Consider the following 18,254-nt stretch of genomic DNA (forward strand, 5'->3'; position numbering starts at 1 on the left):
TTTCTGTTGTCTTTAGCAATATCGCCCAGCCCATGTCACACAGGAAAGTGTCAGCAGCTTCCCTCTTCTAGTGTGTTGCCCTGAAAGATGAAGGATCCATCTGAATGCTTTCTCACTTTCATTTAGTACTTTTTAATATCTGTTGACGTTCTTGAAATTTTCTTTATATCTCTAAATGTTTAATTTTAGTCTCTTAAAGAAAAAAGTTTTGTTTCTTTACCGGTAGTTGTTAAGAGGTAATTTATTTTTATTTTTTAAATTTACATTTAATTAATGGTTTCTAGTTGCTACAGGCTTGGCTGGCATTAAAGAAGGTCAGTTTCTTTAAGTGCCCTAATATTCTTCCATCTGCTGCATTATTCTAAGATTTAATGTTAGTGCTTGCTCTTTTTAGTACCAGACTATATCAGAGTGATTCATTGATTATTGAAAGCTGTATTTTATGTGAATAAAGCATTCCTGCAGACCCTGATAAATTCAGATATTTATCAGATAAATATCAGATAAATTCAGAATTTGTATGTTTTGAGATTAATTTTCCCAAACGAATGATTATGGGGAAGCACAAGTATGGCAAATTTTGAGTATAAAATTATGTCTCAAGTTTTTAAGTATCTCACTATTTTAAAGTCACAAGTGTCAGTTTACTGAAGTCTTGTGTTTAAAATGCTGCTTTTGTTAAAGTGAAAATTTTGTTCTTTAAGTATTACAATTCCCAGATTATTTTTTTTTGCTTTTTATTATAACCAGTAATTTTTGCTGACATCTTAAACACTTTGATGGCTTATTTAATCCTCAGAACAGCCCTATGATGTGATGCACTGCTAGAGATCTACATTTTACAGATGAGGAAGCAGGAATAGGTAGAGTGGATCACCCAAGGTCAGAGAGTAACCTTTCATTTGAATCCAGGTGGTCTCTCTCCAGAGCTCAGAGTCACAACCACTAGACTGCATCCCTCCCAGGGCTAACATTTTTTTCAGCACCAGATGTGTCAGGTGCTGGACTAAATATTTCCCATGTGCTGTGTCAGTTTGACTGACATCCCTATGAGCTCGTTACACTTACGCTCTCTATTCTAGGATGGGAAAACTGAGGCTGAGAGGCTAGGTGACTTTGCTGAGATTTCATAGCTAATAAATGGGGAGCCGAGGATTTGAACCTCAGTATGTACAATGACATAACATAGTCTGTGTGGGTTTTTTAAATAAACTCTAATCCACTTTCTGTTTCTATGAATTGGCCTATTTTAGATGAATGTAATTACACAATATTTATTGTATAAATATAATCATGCAGTATTTGTCCTTTCGTGTCTGACTTAATGCACTTAGCAGATATTTTCAAGGTGTATCCATGTTGTAACATCTATCAGAACTTTTATAATAGAGTAATATTCCATTGTGTATATATGCATTTCATTTATCCATTCATTGTTATGTGCCATTCAGTTGTTTCCACCTCTTGGCTGTTATGCATAGTGCTGTAGTGAACCTGGGCATACAGACACCTGTCCGCATTCCTGCCTTCGGTCCCTTTGGATCTACAGCAGCAGTGAGATTGCTGGTCCTGCCGCGATTCTTTGTGTAGCTTTGGGAGGAACCTCGCAACTGTTCTGTCACAGCGGCAGCGTTTTACTTTCTCAACAACAGTGTGCAGGCACTTCAAATTCTCCACCTTCTCATCAACACTTACATTTAATTTTTTGATTTAGTCATCCTAGTAGGTGTACAGTGATATTTCATTGTGGTTTTGGCTTGCATTTCCCTAACTCCCTAACGTTCTTAATGGCAACTAATCTGAAACTTTTTGAATAGGGGAAAATGATAATGCAAGATAAGTTGGAGAAAGAAAGAAATGATGCTAAGAATGCTGTTGAAGAGTATGTATATGATTTTAGAGACAAGCTGGGCACCGTCTATGAAAAATTTATCACTCAAGAGGTAAGTCTAAATTTTACAATTTTAGAACTACTTAAGCATTTCCTTGATGCTGCTAAGTGTATTAAATGTACTATTGGCAATCTTGTTAAACATATTTAGGAATGCTTCTTAGTCATTTTTCCGATTTGCAAAAGTATGATGAACAAAAAATTGTAGTCAGAAAAGAATTAAAAAGAATTCACTTTTTCTGAATTAAAAAGTCAGAGAAATGTGAAATTTAGTTTTTTATACTTGAGAACATTGTGTCCTTCAGTGATCAGAGGACTTTTCATCGGTGTTTCTTAAATGTGTATCTAGGACTTGAAAAAGCTGTCTGCAGTGTTAGAAGACACAGAAAATTGGCTTTATGAAGAAGGAGAGGACCAACCTAAACAAATTTATGTAGATAAGCTTCAAGAACTAAAGGTAAATTTTTTAAGTCTATGTTAATGTCAAATAGAATATTAAGTTTTTCTAAAAATTGGTTAAGAACAGACAGTATTTTTTTCATAAATATGTAAGAAACTTCTAAGGCAGATGTGTGTTAAGAGGAAATCTTCTTTTTCATTTTAAAAACATTTTGAGAGGTGAGTAGTGCTACATGTAATTGAAATCAAATAATGTATAATCATATCTGTCTATCATGATATTCAGATATACATATTTATAAGATGACCAGAGTGTTAGTATTACTTTAACAAACTATATATTTCTTTTTTTTTTAAGTATTTATTTATTTATTTATTTATTTTTCTAGAGAGGGAGAGAAACATCAATGCATGGTTGCCTCTCATGCGCCCCCAAATGGGGACTTGGCCCCCAACTCAGGCATGTGCCCTGACTGGGAATCAAACCAGCAACCCTTTGGTTCGAAGGCCAGCACTCAATCCACTGAGCCACACCAGCCAGGGCACAAGCCATATATTTCTGAGAAGAAGTGATTTGTCAGCCTGACCCCTTCTTATCAGAGGAGTAACACTTCCTCAGCCCCTTTCCTCCTTCACTGCTCTGATTTTGAAGGGTAATATTTTCACATTGCCACTGATAGAGATACCTAGCAAGCAAAAGAAGTACAAAAGTAGGATTCCTGTACTGCAAAGAAATAGGAGAAGTGGTCACTAGGTTCCCTTTTTCTAGACCAGTGTTATAATGTTCAGAAAAGACCGCTTATTAATCCTTTCCTCCCACTTATGACCCAGCCTTCCCCCTCCCCTGAAAAAACCAGTTTGATTAGAGGTTCAGACAGACAGGACGACAGGGAGTTTTAGTCTGTCCTTCGTAATGTGGATCATAGCAGTGCTTTAACGTGCACACGTGCTGGGGCTCTTACTGAAACGCAGACCGTGATTCAGTACACAGGGGTGGGTCCGTGGTTCTGCAGCTTTAACAAGCTTCTAAGAGATTCTGGTGCTGCTGGTCCCTGAACCATTCTTTGAGTAGCAAAGGAATACGTACATGCTAAGTAATGACATTAATAAGGGTCTCTAGATTATGGGAGAAAGCAACCCTTTAGCTGGAGAAGAAAAGGGCTGCAGAGAAGTTTGTTAAAAGTGAAAGAGTTCATATCTTACAACAATTACTTTCATACTAATAAATTACTTCCAAATTAGAAAGTAACTACGCTTGTGGTAGCAATACTAGGCTTTATCATATTTTAGTTTCTTGGTGGTTTTACTCCCCATCTCCCTAAGAGAATGTATGTATTATGGGCCATAGGAACAGCCAGTCAACTAAAGCCAATAGAAATAACTGGAAAAATGTAGAAGCACCCAAAATGGATATTTTGTCTCAAATGTATAAGTAACCGTTAAAAAATGAATGTTACAGAATTTTTATAGGCTCTACTATTGTTTCGAGATGGCTTTTAGAAGTTAAAAACTCAGTCCTTGCTTCTCATTCAGAAACATTTATAATGCAAAGTCTGATGGAAACAGACTAAATGCAGTAGGGTACCCTGGAACGGAAAGGATGAGGTCGGACTAAAGTCGGGAGTTCAGTTCATAGTGAAGCACCAGGGTTGGTTCCTCAGTTTTGACCAACGTGCCCTGCTGGTGTAGCATGTGAACATCAGGGAAAAGCGAGGACGGGTGCTTGGCCTCTCCTTTGACGGGTGCTTTGGCATTTCCTTTGTAGCTTTTCTGAAAATCTAAAATAAGCTGATTTTTATTTAACTGTGTAAAGGATTCAGGAGAAATAATTATTCATTCTTCCAATGCATCCCCCTCCTCAAAGTTATAGAGATTGTTTTAACATTCAGTAAAACTCCCCATACCAGGGCCCAAAGGTCTATTTTTTAAAGCTCTGCATTTATAATACAGTATACATTTTAATGTAATGAATAAATATAATGTACATAAATATTCAATGTCTTCTGTTAAAAAGTTCTTATATGTTAGTAACCTTTTCTCTAAAAAAAAATCCTTATGTTAACAGAAATACGGCCAGCCTATTCAGATGAGATACGTGGAACATGAAGAGAGACCAAAAGCTTTAAACGACTTGGGGAAAAAGATCCAGCTTGTCATGAAAGTGATAGAGGCGTGCAGAAACAAGGTACTGAGCTCACAGCACCGGGTGGTGGTGGCGCGCGTGGTGCGTGGTGAGCGGGAGGCAGGCCCCGAGGTGCTCGGCCGCAGAGCCGTAGCCGCGGTTGTCATGCAGTTTCAGAGACACTCTGCATCGGACTCGAAACTTGTTTTTTTCTGTTGGATAATTGTCAGTTAGATACTAATACATTTAAAATACAGTGTAGGTATGTGGCTTTAATTTTTTTCATTCCCTAAAACCGCATTATAAATTCATCCGGTGACCAAATCCATTATTGGTACAGTGAGAGGGGTTTTCTTGAACCTTTCGTATTACAGGCGCTTTTGAGAGTGGACTCTGCTAGCTTTCGTTTTGTCCTACGGTCCCTTTTTCTTTTGGTTCATCTCGTCTTCCAGTCCATTAGTCATTGTAATTCCCTGTACCCATTGGTCTTTTATATCCATACCCAAATCTATATTACTACCCTTGACCTTTCCACTGATTTTTTAAAATTTATGATTGATTGATTTTAGGGAAAGAAAGGAGAGAGAGAAACACTGGTTTGTTATTACACTTATGTATGCATTCATTGGTTGACTCTTGTATGTGCCCTGTTGGGGACTGAACCTACAATTTTGGTGAATCAGGACAATGCTCTAACCAGACCAGGGCAAACTTTTCACTGATTTTAAGCTTTGAAAATTTAGTTATATAAATGATCTCTTATCTCCATTGGATGCAAGTAACAGTAAGATTTAACAAAATTAGGCTTATATTTTATTACTCTAAGCCAGAGGTTAGCCAGCTTTTTCTTTAAATGAGCAAATATTTTAGGCTTGCAGGCCTTATCTCTATGCAGCTATTCAACTCAGCATTGCAGTGCAGAAGAAACCTTGTATGTTATGTGGGTGAACGGTGATGGCAACGTTCCTAAGTCAACTTCATGGAAAAACAGGTGGCAGGTTGCGTTTGGCCTGCAGGACAAGTTTGCTGACTCCTACTTTAAATATTCCATGTAATTTTCCATGTCATTGCCATTACATTGAATTTGAATTGCAGTTAAATCTACATCAGTGGGCAGGAGAGGCTAACACCAGAAAGAATGAGGCAGAGTGTCATAATAATAGCTTACACTGATCAAGCACTTAGTGACTTTGAAGCATTTTTATATGGATTATCTCACTTGATTCTCACAAAAAATATATAAGAAAACTCCATCAGTTACACAACTTGTGAAGAATTACAGAGGTTGTGAATGGTGGGATCAGGATTAAAACCTAAATGGTCTGAACATAACATACAAACTGTTAACTGTAGCACTTTTCACTACACAATGTGGAAAGAGGTTACTAATAATACAAAAGGATTTGTGAAACTCATAAAGTAAGATTGCTGACAAAGACTCCAGGTACCAGTGTGAACATGCCTGCCAGTGTCAGCGTCCAAACTGTTTTTACAAGTACAAATAGAAAGATGATGGAAAGGAAAGGAGGAGTAAGCAGACAAATGAAAACACCAAGACTGTTTCAAACTTGGCCCTGGAGAGTTCCAGACAAGAACTATGGCCCAGTGTTCCCAGGCTTTTAACGGTCTTCTTGAATGTGCAGATTTAAGGTGTCATCCAAAGCAAGGCAGAATCCACTTATGTCCAAGGATTTTGAGGTTTTATTATGTGCCAGCCTCTCATCAAGGTGCTGGAACTATAGCCTCAAACAAAACATTGACCCTTATACTTCAGTGGGGAAAGATGGATAAAAGTTGCTGGAGAGTAGTCAGGTGGTGGTGAAGGGCTGTGGAAAAAGTAAGGGGCTGCCAGAGGGGAGACTTGTTAGAGGGCAGACTGCTAATAAGAGGACATACGCGGGAGGGGAGAACTGACAGAGCTGAGGGCTCAAGATGCATGGTAACTATAAAAAGAAAGTTCTAGGAAAAGGGAATAGCAGTTGCCAAACTTCACGGGGAGAACACGTTGAAGGAACAGCATGGAGGCCGGTGCAGCTGAGAACAGTGGGGAGCGGGGTTAGCGGTTGCCAGATCGTAAAGGCCTACTAGGGTAGGCCTTTAGAAAAATTTGGCTTTTCCTCTGAGAATAGGAATCCATTGCAGGTTTTGAGCATAGAAGTAATATGATTTAACTTAGTTTTTGAAGGATCTTGAAACAGAGACTAGTGAAGGCGTTATTAGAATCATACGGTCTACGGCCACACCACCCTGAACACGCCCGATCTCGTCTGATCTCGGAAGCTAAGCAGGGCCAGGCCTGGTTAGTATTGGATGGGAGAATCATACAGGCCAGAAATGAGGGGAGGCTTGAACCCTGATAGCAGTGGAGAAGAAAGTGTTTGTATTTTTGCTGCCTGTATTTTGAAGGCAGAGTTAATATGATCTAATAGATTTTATATAAATATAACAGAAAGGAGTCCAAGATGACTCAAAGGATTTTCATCTGGAAGGATGAAGTTACCATTTCCTGAGATGGTGAAAGCTAGAAAGAGTAGGTAGGGAGGTAATCAGGTGTTTCAAGCATCGGTCGTCATTTCAGACTTTGCAAATAGAAATTCAAGTTGGAAATTGGATATACAGTTAAGATTTCAGGGCAGACGTTCAAGGCTAAGGATTTTTTTTTAAGTATGCTGGAGCATGGATGAAGAGGAACTTAAGAAATGATCCATGAAATTGGAAGGAATTAAAGAAAATGGGGGCACCCAGAAACTAACTCAAAGATAAATGGATACATCATTTGTAATCCATACAAGTGGAAAGATAAGTTGAGTATCTCATGAAGCTTTATGGTTTTAAACATTAACATCACCATCCTCTCAGTTCTTTGGCTTCGGAGTGTTCTTTCTTTTTCCCTTTATTTTTCACATTCAATCAGTAATTTCTTTAATATGTTGCTTTTCCTTTTTTTTTTCCTGAATCCGTGGCTAACAGTCTAAACCATGACTTCTTAAACTGCCTTATGTGTGTGGCAGCTGCATTCCTCTTTTTCACACAGAATTTTATTATGTAATCCCTTTTTACTATATTTATTTTGTTTTACTATATTATTTTGTGTTATATTCACAATTTTCTGTTCAGTTCTGTATGCCTGCTTCCCTTTTTTCACTTTAATCTCTACCAAATTCAATTCCATAAGCTTCTTTCTTGGCTAATTACCTTTCCTTGAATATTCACCACTAGTCATTTTCTTACAAATCTGAATCCTTCAGAAAGCCTTTTTTTTTAAGAACCCACACTGATTTTTTTCTTTCTTCCAGTCTCTTCAGTTTTATGTAATCTGTATGTGGCTTCTTCACATGGGTATGTGCAAGGTGTACATTCAGTAAGAGTCTGAATCTTTTAAGTAAAAATTACTAATATAATTTACTTACTAAAAAATCTTTTCCATTAAGTAAAGTTTTTTTTAATAGGATGAAAGATATGATCATTTAGATCCTGCTGAAATGGAAAAAGTTGAAAAGTATATAAGTGAAGCAATGATTTGGCTGAACAGTAAGATGAATGCACAGAATAAACTAAGTCTTACTCAAGATCCAGTGGTGAAAGTTTCAGAAATAGTTGCAAAGTCAAAGGTAAGAAACCATACAATACTCTTTTTTAAGGGGTTAAAGCATGAAAAATTTTTTTAATTGGAGACAATTTTTTATTTTGGAAAAGAAAAGATAGTAGGTGGGACATCTGTGTTCCTTGGCTTCATTAGTCACATACACACAGCTGATTTGTAAATTCTAAGTGTAACACAGAATGAAATAAAAGCTCGACAACTTTCAACTGTCAAATATGTCAGGCTTTTCTGTATTGGGCAGGACTTCCAAGTCTGCATTGTAAAACGTGGCAGTACAGGTCTAGTGTGTCTTTGACACAATTCAAAATGTGTTTAATTCTGCGGTAAAGTCTTACTTCTAGTAGTTTCCTGTCTAAAAATATGGCTGATGAAAATGTCAAAGTTTGTAATAGAAAACATGAAAAATATGGGGACAAACTTTTTAATAAAGATCAACATCAAAGCAGGAGTATGAATAAAGATACTGGAGAAGCAGCTGACAAAAAAAATGCACGTTTGACAAACATATAAAATACAAAAGTAGTATTTATCCTCATCACTAAATCTACAAAATGCAATTCTCTTTTCACCCATCTGATGTGTTTACATTTATAATCTTGGCTGTAGTTAGTTGTCAAGGGTGTAAAGAAATGGATGCTCTTCTTGAGCAACTTGGTTAAATTTGCTACGTCTTTTCTGGGATATTGTTTCACAATATGTATAGAAATTTACATATTCTATGTAAATACATAGAATAAAAATACATAGAGTAATACATAGAATTATAGATAGAATAATACATAGAAATTTAAATATTCTATGTAAATACATAGAATAATAATCTAAAGTTATCTCACTATATAGATGAGTGTGTTCATAGATTTATGTATTTGTATATGTCTGTGTGCCTGGGCATACATCTAGAGGGGTTTTCACCAATGTTAATATCTGTAGGATATGGAATTTCAAGTGAATTTATAAATCTAGTTCAGTATGTTTTTAGGTGTCTGATTTTTTTTTTAAAAACAGAAACAGGTATTTTTTAAAAATCAAATAGAGCACTAAAATAATTCCCAATTTACTCTATGTTTTACAAAGAAGCTGTAATAATGTACTCCTAATCAAATGCAGTGCAAAGTGTGATGAGAACCATTTGCCATGAAAACATTCCTTCAGGATGTTGCTCCCTGTCTTCCCATCCCCGTCCTGGTCTCTGTGACACAGGCCTGAGAAGGCTTTAGTGACCCTTTTATTTTTCTGTGAATGACATAGGAATACACTGTATTTCTTCCGAATTACTAAGTTGCATTTACTTTTATGGCTTTATTTTTCCTTCAACAGAAAAGCCTACTCACCTGTTTTCAAAAAGTCAAGTTAGTATGTTTTCTTGTAAATGTTGAGAAATATTAATTTATGAAATAGATTAGTATTTGATATATTAAATATTTGATATTATGAAATATCAAATAGTTATTTGACATAATTCTCATAACAGCACTAGGCAGATTTAAAGGAATTAAAAATTATTTCCAACAGTAATTTGAGGAGATAAATGCATCCCTATGTTCATAGCAGCATTTTCACAATAGCTAGGGAAGCAACATAGGTGTCTGTTGATAGATGAATGGATAATGAAAATGTGTGGTTTATATACACAGTGGAATATTAGCCATAAAAAAGAATGAAAAATTGCCATTTGCACCAATATGGGCGGATTTGAGGGTTTCATGCTAAGTGAAATAAGTCAGAGAAAGACAAATACCATATGATTTCACTTATGTGTGGAATCTAAAAAAAACAAACAAGACAAAATAGAAACACTCATAAATACAGAGAACAAAACTGATGGTTGCCAGGGGAGGGGAGTAGGTGTAAAAAGAGAAGGGGAATAAGAGGTACAGACTTCAGTTACAAAATAAAGATGTCATGGGGATGTACTGTACAGCATAGAGAATGTAGTCCGTGATACCACGATGGATGATGACGGAGAGTTAACAGGTTTGTCGTGATGGTCGCATCATAAGGTATATAAATGTTGAGTCAATGTTGTATACCTGGAATTAATACAACATTGTATGTCAACTATAATAAAAATAAAGTTTTTAAAAATACATACAAATTATTACTGATGAAGTAAATGGGAATAATTTTTAGGAAAATTAGATACAAAAAGCATTGAATGATTTGTCACCATTGACATGCACCCAGAAGGTAAATCCTTCATTGAGGTACTTGAAGAAACATTTGGTTACCTAACTGAGCTGACATAAATTCAAGAATGTGAATATTGAATTACATGAAAATTTAGGAAGTTAACATGGAACTGAACAGTAATATTTTTAATGTAATCAAAATTCTTCATGTTTTTAGGAACTGGATAATTTCTGTAACCCCATCATTTACAAACCCAAACCAAAAGTAGAGGTTGCAGAAGACAACGCCAAAGCTAATAGTGAGCACAATGGACAAACGGATGGACAGAGTGGAACTGAAACTAAACCAGATACAACAAAAGACAGCTCACAGCCTACTAAGTCTTCCGGACAGATGGAAGTGGACTAAGGCTTAATTTTACCTTCATGCAGTTTAAACAGTGCAAGTAACCACGGGGTCCATTCTTCTTTTGCATCTGGTACACACAACAGATGTTCAGTTGTTCTTAACTACTTTTGTCATTTGTTTTTTGGAGTAGTTTTGAAAAGTGTTTATATTGAGTACACATCTGTTCATTTCTGTTGCTGCTTATGCGAAGCTTTAGCTGAATATCGAGTTACAAGTCAGTTTAAGCTTTCCTGATATATTTTATGTCACATGCAAGATTGATACCTATGTAGTTGGCAACAGTCTACCTTATTTAAAGCTTCTACTTGGATAAACTTCAGCTCCTTATTCAGGAAAGGATACGGTATTGCACTATTGTTGCAGAAGTATAGATGTAACTAACAGATCATTATTTTGAAAAACAAAAACTGAAATTGGTGTGGTATGAAGTCACTGAGGCACTGACCTTTTTCTAGTGATTGTATTGTTCTAACTTAAATATTAAAACAAATACAAGGTTCCTCAACAAATTGGTCCATCTCATTGGTGTGCCATGAAAACTCCAAAACTTTGCTGTTTAATCACATAAATGAACAACAAATCACATGTTGAAAGGCAGAATGCACAATGTTATGCTAAGGTGACGCAGTAGTTTTCCTCATTGATAATATGGATTAATGTTTTCTTAGAGTAATTCAGTGTCATTTCTACTTGAAACTTCTGATCTCGTTTTCCAGAAGACATGCTATGTAATAGTAGCCTAAAGAAAAGAAAGCATTTTTGGCGAAAAATCTTAAGTAGGAAACACTGTTGACCTACTCAGACATGTATCTTTGATGTTGATGGCCTTGTTTCAGTTTTAATAGTTCCTTTAGTTTTAGTAATTGATTTTGTTCATATCTTAACATAGGGCAGGGGAAGATGGCACAGTGTGTTATATATATGTACATTTATCACTGAAGTACTTAATGTTAAGATACAGATTAACACTATTAAATAAGCAGTAATACTTGAAAAGAAGCACTTACACCGTAAGTCTTAGGAAATAATGCTTGTAATAAACTTAACTGTGTTACATATCAACAGGAAAAATATAGAATGTTACATAGTGTAATATCCTTTGGTGTTATTAAATTACAGTTCCTGCTGTTATATTACCTGTTCAGACCTTGGCTCCAGTTTTGGTGCTTCTTATATAAATGATACAGGACAACGGGCTGTGAAATTAAGATTTTTTGAGGACTTAATCTGTGTTTCGTCACCAGACTTGTTCACATTGTTCAGTTCTGTCCAGAGGCTTGAAACTAACTGGGAGCAGACTGAAAAATTATTTTTAAACCCATAAGCAAAGCATAGATAACGCATGGGCTCTTGTGTTTGATGCTAATCAGCCAGACTGACCTAGTTTTGAAATTGTGAAAGGCTCACTTTTTCCCAAAGCTAAATCTTTATATTGAGAAGAATTAATACTGACTTTTCTTAAGTAGTAAAAATTGAGAGTTTAATATCTTTAGGGATAGTCATTATTTCTCACAACTAGTTCTCTAAGAGAGATTTCGTTTCTACAATGTAGTTTGCACTGAAAGCGGAGTATGGAGGAGGAATGTATTTTCCAGGGATTTTTATTCATCCTTTTTCAGGGAGATTTCCCTTTTTTGCATTAAAAAAATCATATATCTCCAATACATTTTAATGTCTAATAGCCTTTAAATGGTCCTTGTAATACTCTTAAGATGAAATACTTGTAATTATATTCATTAGTAATAAGTGATGAAGTATATTATGTTAAAAAGCATGATTCAGTTATTTTTTCACTTGTATGTTGAATATTTAGGTTGATTTCAGGGAGAACAAAAGTATTAAAGGGAACTCATAACAGTACAAGGAAAGAGTTTATAGGTTTTTTTGAGTTGACCAGAGGACCTCTCCACTTTTTTTAGGAGCTATATACCTCAAAAATTTCCTGGGAATAAATGTGGGAACAACCTTTTCTTCATCTGAATTGTCTGGCATATTCCAACATTTTCCATTTCTTCTCTTAAATCATTTTATGTAGTTCTGCATTTTGGTTAAACCTATAACATTTCATATTTTCCTGTTATGTCACACTTAATAAGTTAAATACATCCAAAGGTGATATGTATACTTTTTACCTATTTATTCAACATACATGATATTTTCAAAAGCTCTTTAACTTTATAATGTAATTATCGACTACATGATAAAAGCGAATGTTCTCCTTAGTATAGTTTTGGTTAGGTGGTATGGCTTAGTTTAACTTAATGACTGAAAAAATTAAAGATTTTTTTCAAAATCAAAAACCACTATTGCTCTGACTGGCTGGCTGATTTATTTGGTTGGAGCTTGGTCTTGTACACCAGAAGGTTCTGAGTTTAATCCCCAGTTAGGGCACGTACCTTAGTTGCGGGTTCAATCCCTGGTCAGTGCGTGTAGGGGAGGCAGCCAATCTATGTTTCCCATTGGTGTCTCTCTCTGAGTCCCACTCTCCCCATCCCCTTTCGCTCTCTTTGAAATTGGTAAACCATATCCTCAGGTGAGGATTAAAAAAGAAAGCCACTATTTTAGAAGTTATTTTAAAAGATACTTAGCAAAATAGACTTTTCCTATAGTAAGCAATAAAAACTAAATATGTGCAGACATCTGGGGTGATCTAATAAATATTAGTACACTTCAACTCTGTAGAAAAGTATAAATTGTTTGGTTTGAAAAACGAGTTCCCAGTAGTCATTGTACTGTAATTATAAAAACAAAAACTGCTAAAAATATATAACATATTTTAATTCCTTAGCAGTATACAGAATTCTTCAGTTTTAAAACAACTAGAAACAGCACACCAAAGAATGAGGCTATTGGAATAACAGGTAATCTCAGTTTTAAAAGGGTAATAGGCTTTTATTAAGAAGGAATAAAAATTTCTTAGACTTTTGTGGGGGGGGGTCTGTTTTTAGTATGTTCCTGATTATTTCCTTGATACAGTTCTTAATTTAAAGTGAATTTGGGGACTCAGTGATCAATTTAATAAAATGGTAGTGTTGAACTAAAGCATTTTATTCGAATTAGTAAAGCATCTGTTTAAAAACTTATTCATATTTAAAGGCAATAGACATTTGAATATAGTAATCAAATTAGATGACTTCAGTTTTACCCAAAATAGATTTATAGATCAGATCTAAACCATACATTTTTTCAGAAATTTGAGTTCTAATAATGAGTCTATAAACATTCCCATTACGATTTTGTTTTGTTTTCCACATTATTTTTTTTTAATTTGCTTTTTGTATGTGCCCTGACTGAGGATTGAACCCACAACCCTGGCGTATTGGGATGATGCTCTAACCAACTGAGCTAGCTACCCAGCCAGGCCAATGTTAATTTTAACTAATAAGCAAACGAACAGTCTGAGATTCATTGAGAGAGAACCTGAAATGACTTTCTTTTTAATAGTTGGTATTTGGTGGTTCACAACAGTTAAAGCCTTACATACCAGATTTATAAGGATTAATTGTACATACTAGATTTATAAGGATTCTTCACTGAACAGGAAAATAGAGCTTCATCTTTCTCGCCTTTTAGAATTTCATAACAAAAGAAACTTCAATTCTAAAGTAAATGCTATTATGTGGTTAAACTATGGAAGTTTTGAGTTTTAAGTGGATTTTGGTTTTGCGATATTTGATCAGAGGCATATCTAATTGTATTGCTCTATCAGTATTTAAAATCTGGTAGCATTTATTAAATAGCTACCAATGACTTTTCAAATGACATAGGTAGGGATACTTATAAAGTTGGTTCTAATATTTTATTTTCTTCTTAACATGTGTTCTAACCATTAGCGATTCTTAAAACAGTCATTCAATTTCAGATGATACAGACTTTTTATGAAAAAAAGAAAAGCAGGTTTAAAATTACCTTTTGTTTTTTTGTCAAGGTCTAAAGTATCACTTTAAAATAATTTCTAGGAAGCATGTAATCCTTTTTTTTGAGAAAGGTAACAAATTTAGTGTAGGTAAGAAACTTAAGACTTTTAATCAAAATGATCAAAAAAGAAACTTGAGCTTTTTACTTTCACATTTCTAATTTAAAATACACCAGAATTGATATTCTTCCATGTACTCATAAGTTGCCCAAGAAAACAGCTTTGGGTTTACAATAAGACCAGAGCTCTAAGTTTTTTTATATTACTAAATTCAAGGGTAATTGTTTCATGCAATAAATGGGTGCCTGCAATTTGTAGAATAACAAACTGAAACCGTTTAGAAGAAAAGAAGAAAACCTAAGTCTACAGCAGTGGTCTGTACCTATAGGTGGTAATGGTTCCTTCACCTTTCAGATCCTGAAGAATACCTCAAGCATTTAGTTAGAGTAAGGATTGGAAGAAAAAGCATGTGAGTTAAAATACATTATTGAATGATGTGGAGCTTTCAAGTCAAAAAAATAAAAATTGAATCATGAACATCTCACTCAGTCTGTCAAATAGGTCAACATCCATAACAACAACAGAAATTAATAGAATGGTTTTTGCTTTGGAAATTCTAATTTACTGTTATGTTCTAAGTCACAGGGAAATGTACTGATACCTAAAAATGACCCATCCTATAAAGAGATGAGTGAAATTCAACATGTTTTACATAGTTTAATTATATTATAGTGTGTAAACTATAAATGAAAATGGTCTTCAGTCTTTTCTGTCTTGTTTTATTTATCCTTGCATCATTTCCGGACTCTTAAATGATCATTATATTTTTTCAAGTCCGTTTTGCTTTTTTATTTTTGATTATTCTTTAGATCTTTTATTTCGTGGATTTTTAAAGTTTAAATCATTTAAAAAATTTTTTAATCATAGTTAACATGCAATATTATATTAGTTTCTGGTACATATCTCAGCAATTAGGTATTGTGTAACTTACCGAGTGATCATCCTTATAAATCTAGTATCTGTTCAACACCATGCGTAAGTATGAGAACATTATTGACTGTATTTCCTCCCTGTGCTACACTCACATCACCATGACTATTCTGTAACCAGATTGTACTACTTAATCTCTTCCCCTTTTTTGCCATCCCCCTAACTACCCTCCCATTGAAATGTTCTCTATGAGTCTGTTTCTGTTTTCCTTGTTTGTTCATTTTTTGTTAGATTCATTTGTTGATAGATACTTTTATTGACATTGTTCACATTTTTTATATTTTTTTCTTCTACGTGAAGAAGATCTTTAACATTTCACGTAATACTGGTTTGGTGGTGATGAACTCCTTTAGCTTTTCCTTATCTGGGAAGTTCTTTACATGTCCTTAGATTCTAAATGATAGCTTTGCTGGATAATCTTGGTTGTGGTCTTGCTTTTCATCACTTTGAATATTTCTCACCAGACCCTCTGGCCTGCAAAGTTTCCATTGAGAAATCAACTGACCATCTTATGGGAGCTTTCTGGTAGGTGACTAACTGCTTTTCTTTTGCTGCTTTTAAGATTTTCTTTGTCTTTAACCATTTGAATTTTAATTACAATGTATCTTGGTGTGGGCCTCTTTGGGTTCATCTTTTTTGGGACTCTGCCCTTCTTGGACTTGAATGTTTATATATCTATTTCCTTCACCAGGTTAGGGAAGTTTTCTGTCATTTTTTCAAATAGGATTCCAGTTCCTTGCTGTCATTGCTCCTGGGGTGGCACCCCCATGATGCAAGTAAGTGTTGGTGTACTTGAAATTGGCCTAGAGCTCCTTACACTATCATCTTTTTTTTTTATTCATTTCTCTTTTTGCTGTTCTAATGGGGTGTTGTTTGCTTCTGTATATTCCAAATTGCTGATTTGATTCTCAGTTTCATCCACTCTACTGTTGATACCATGTAAATTATTCTCCATTTCACTTAGCGTACCCTTCATTTCTGACTGGTTCTTTTGTACGGATTCCATGCCTTTTTTTTATGGTTTCCATGTCCTTTTTTATGCTGTTGAAATTCTCTCTAAATTCAGCTACTCTTCCCCTAAGTTCATTGAACATCCTTATAACCAGTGTTTTGAACTTTGCATTTAGGAGATTGCTTGTCTCTATTTTGTTTAGTTCTTTTGTCTGGATTTTTATTCTTTCCGTTCATTTGGGACATGTTTCTTTGCCTCCTCATTTTGGCAGCCTCCCTGTGTTTGTTTCTTTGCATTGCATAGAGCTGCTGTCTCCCTGGCTGCTCCTCGTGCTGGGCCTGGGACCACTTAATAAGAGGTAGGGGGCACACCGAGGCAACATGCTGCTTGTGTGAGGGATTTTAGGAAAGTCTGAAATTTGAGCTGCAACAGGCCATTTGTATGGATAAGCCAGTGGAAACAGCTTTGGTGGGCCCACGAGTTTGGTAGGGCTTGGTCTCAGAGAATCGGGAATCCGCAGGGTGGGGTGAAGAGTGTGGGCCAGGTTGATGGAGGCTCAGATATGGTGCCCCACCTGCAGTCCTGGGGTGAGGGGGCTCATCAAAGGAAGAATGACCTTTGCCAGCACTGTTGTCTGGGAGAAAGCTGCTGCCCTGCCTGATGCCAGACAGTTCAGTTTGCCCCCAAATGACCCTGCTGCCATCCACATGCTGGCGCTCAGACAAAGTGAGTTAGAGTAAGTCTGTGTGCAGGCCCTTTAAAAGGAACCTCCTGGGACTCCCGAAGCACTCTGTCTCCCTCAGCCCTAATCCTCACTCATTTTTACAGCCAGAAGTTACAGGGACTTCTCTTCCCAGCATTGGAGCCCTGGGCCACAGGGCCTAGTGTGAGGCTGGGACGCCTCACTCTTTAGGGAGCATCTCCACAGCCAAGATCCCTCTCAGGAATTTTACCTACTACATGGTGTGGGGCCAGCCTGTTCTGTGTCTCCACCCTTCCTACCAGTCTTGACGTGGCTTCTTCTTGAAATCTCTAGTTGTGGGACTTCTAGATTTCAGGCCGTTTCTGAATGATGGTTGTTCTGTAGTGTAGTTGTAATTCTGATGTGGGTGAGGAAGGATGCGAGGACCACGTTTACCATTGCCATCTTGACTGTAAGTCTCTATTTTACGGATTTTAAAAGTAGTTTCATTGCTATTATATCACTTTGATAGCTAATTTGATTACCTTTGTCTCCTTTTTAATACCAAATCTTACTATTAAGAATTTTTACCTTAACTTATTTGAAAAGTCATGTTATAAATTTCCATTTACAATATCTTTAAAGTTTAATAATGGCTTGGTCAAATAGATTTTTCACATTGACCTTAGAATAGTTTTAAGTAGTTCTGGACCAAAAGAAGTCAATTTTGTGAGTATTAAGCAACCAACATCTCTCGTTTTTAATCCAAATATCAACATGAGAAAATAAGAAGGGTCAGAAATTCAAAATGGTTCTTAAAAGATCAGTCAGTTCTTTGCTGCTTTCTGATTACATATGTGTTGTGCATCTTCCTTGTTTTAGAATTTCCTAAATTTTTGGCTCCCAAGAACTTGAATATAAAATGATAGTGAAATCATATCAACCCACCCAGAATTCAGATGTTAAAAATGTAACTAGAGGCAGAAATCTAGGTAGTGGATGCTTTAAACTGTTTTGCTTTTTCCCCTGAAATAAACTTTTTTAGCGTAGTGTCTTGGAAGGAGACTCACATTAAAAGCAGTTACCTTTTATATTTGGTAGGACGAAGCCATTGTTATCTAACACCACACACAGTTTAGAGAAGCAATATTTAATGA

General features: G+C 35.7%; 1 protein-coding gene across 1 annotated transcript in view; it reads left to right on the top strand.

Moving 5' to 3' along the window:
• HSPA4L (heat shock protein family A (Hsp70) member 4 like) overlaps positions 1-15,238 on the top strand; it is a 55,209-nt gene extending 39,971 nt beyond the window's left edge. Inside the window, exons 15-19 of the mRNA XM_037129904.2 lie at positions 1,818-1,943; positions 2,241-2,348; positions 4,356-4,475; positions 7,862-8,023; positions 10,366-15,238. Of these exons, the coding sequence (XP_036985799.2) occupies positions 1,818-1,943; positions 2,241-2,348; positions 4,356-4,475; positions 7,862-8,023; positions 10,366-10,557 (708 nt within the window). The 3' untranslated portion in view covers positions 10,558-15,238. The remainder of the gene's footprint in view (positions 1-1,817; positions 1,944-2,240; positions 2,349-4,355; positions 4,476-7,861; positions 8,024-10,365) is intronic.
• Positions 15,239-18,254: the final 3,016 nt, after the last annotated feature.

The sequence above is a fragment of the Artibeus jamaicensis genome, unplaced genomic scaffold, assembly GCF_021234435.1.
Source record: "Artibeus jamaicensis isolate MK-2021 breed Jamaican fruit bat unplaced genomic scaffold, CSHL_Jam_final scaffold_537, whole genome shotgun sequence".
NCBI classification, from domain to species: domain Eukaryota; kingdom Metazoa; phylum Chordata; class Mammalia; order Chiroptera; family Phyllostomidae; genus Artibeus; species Artibeus jamaicensis.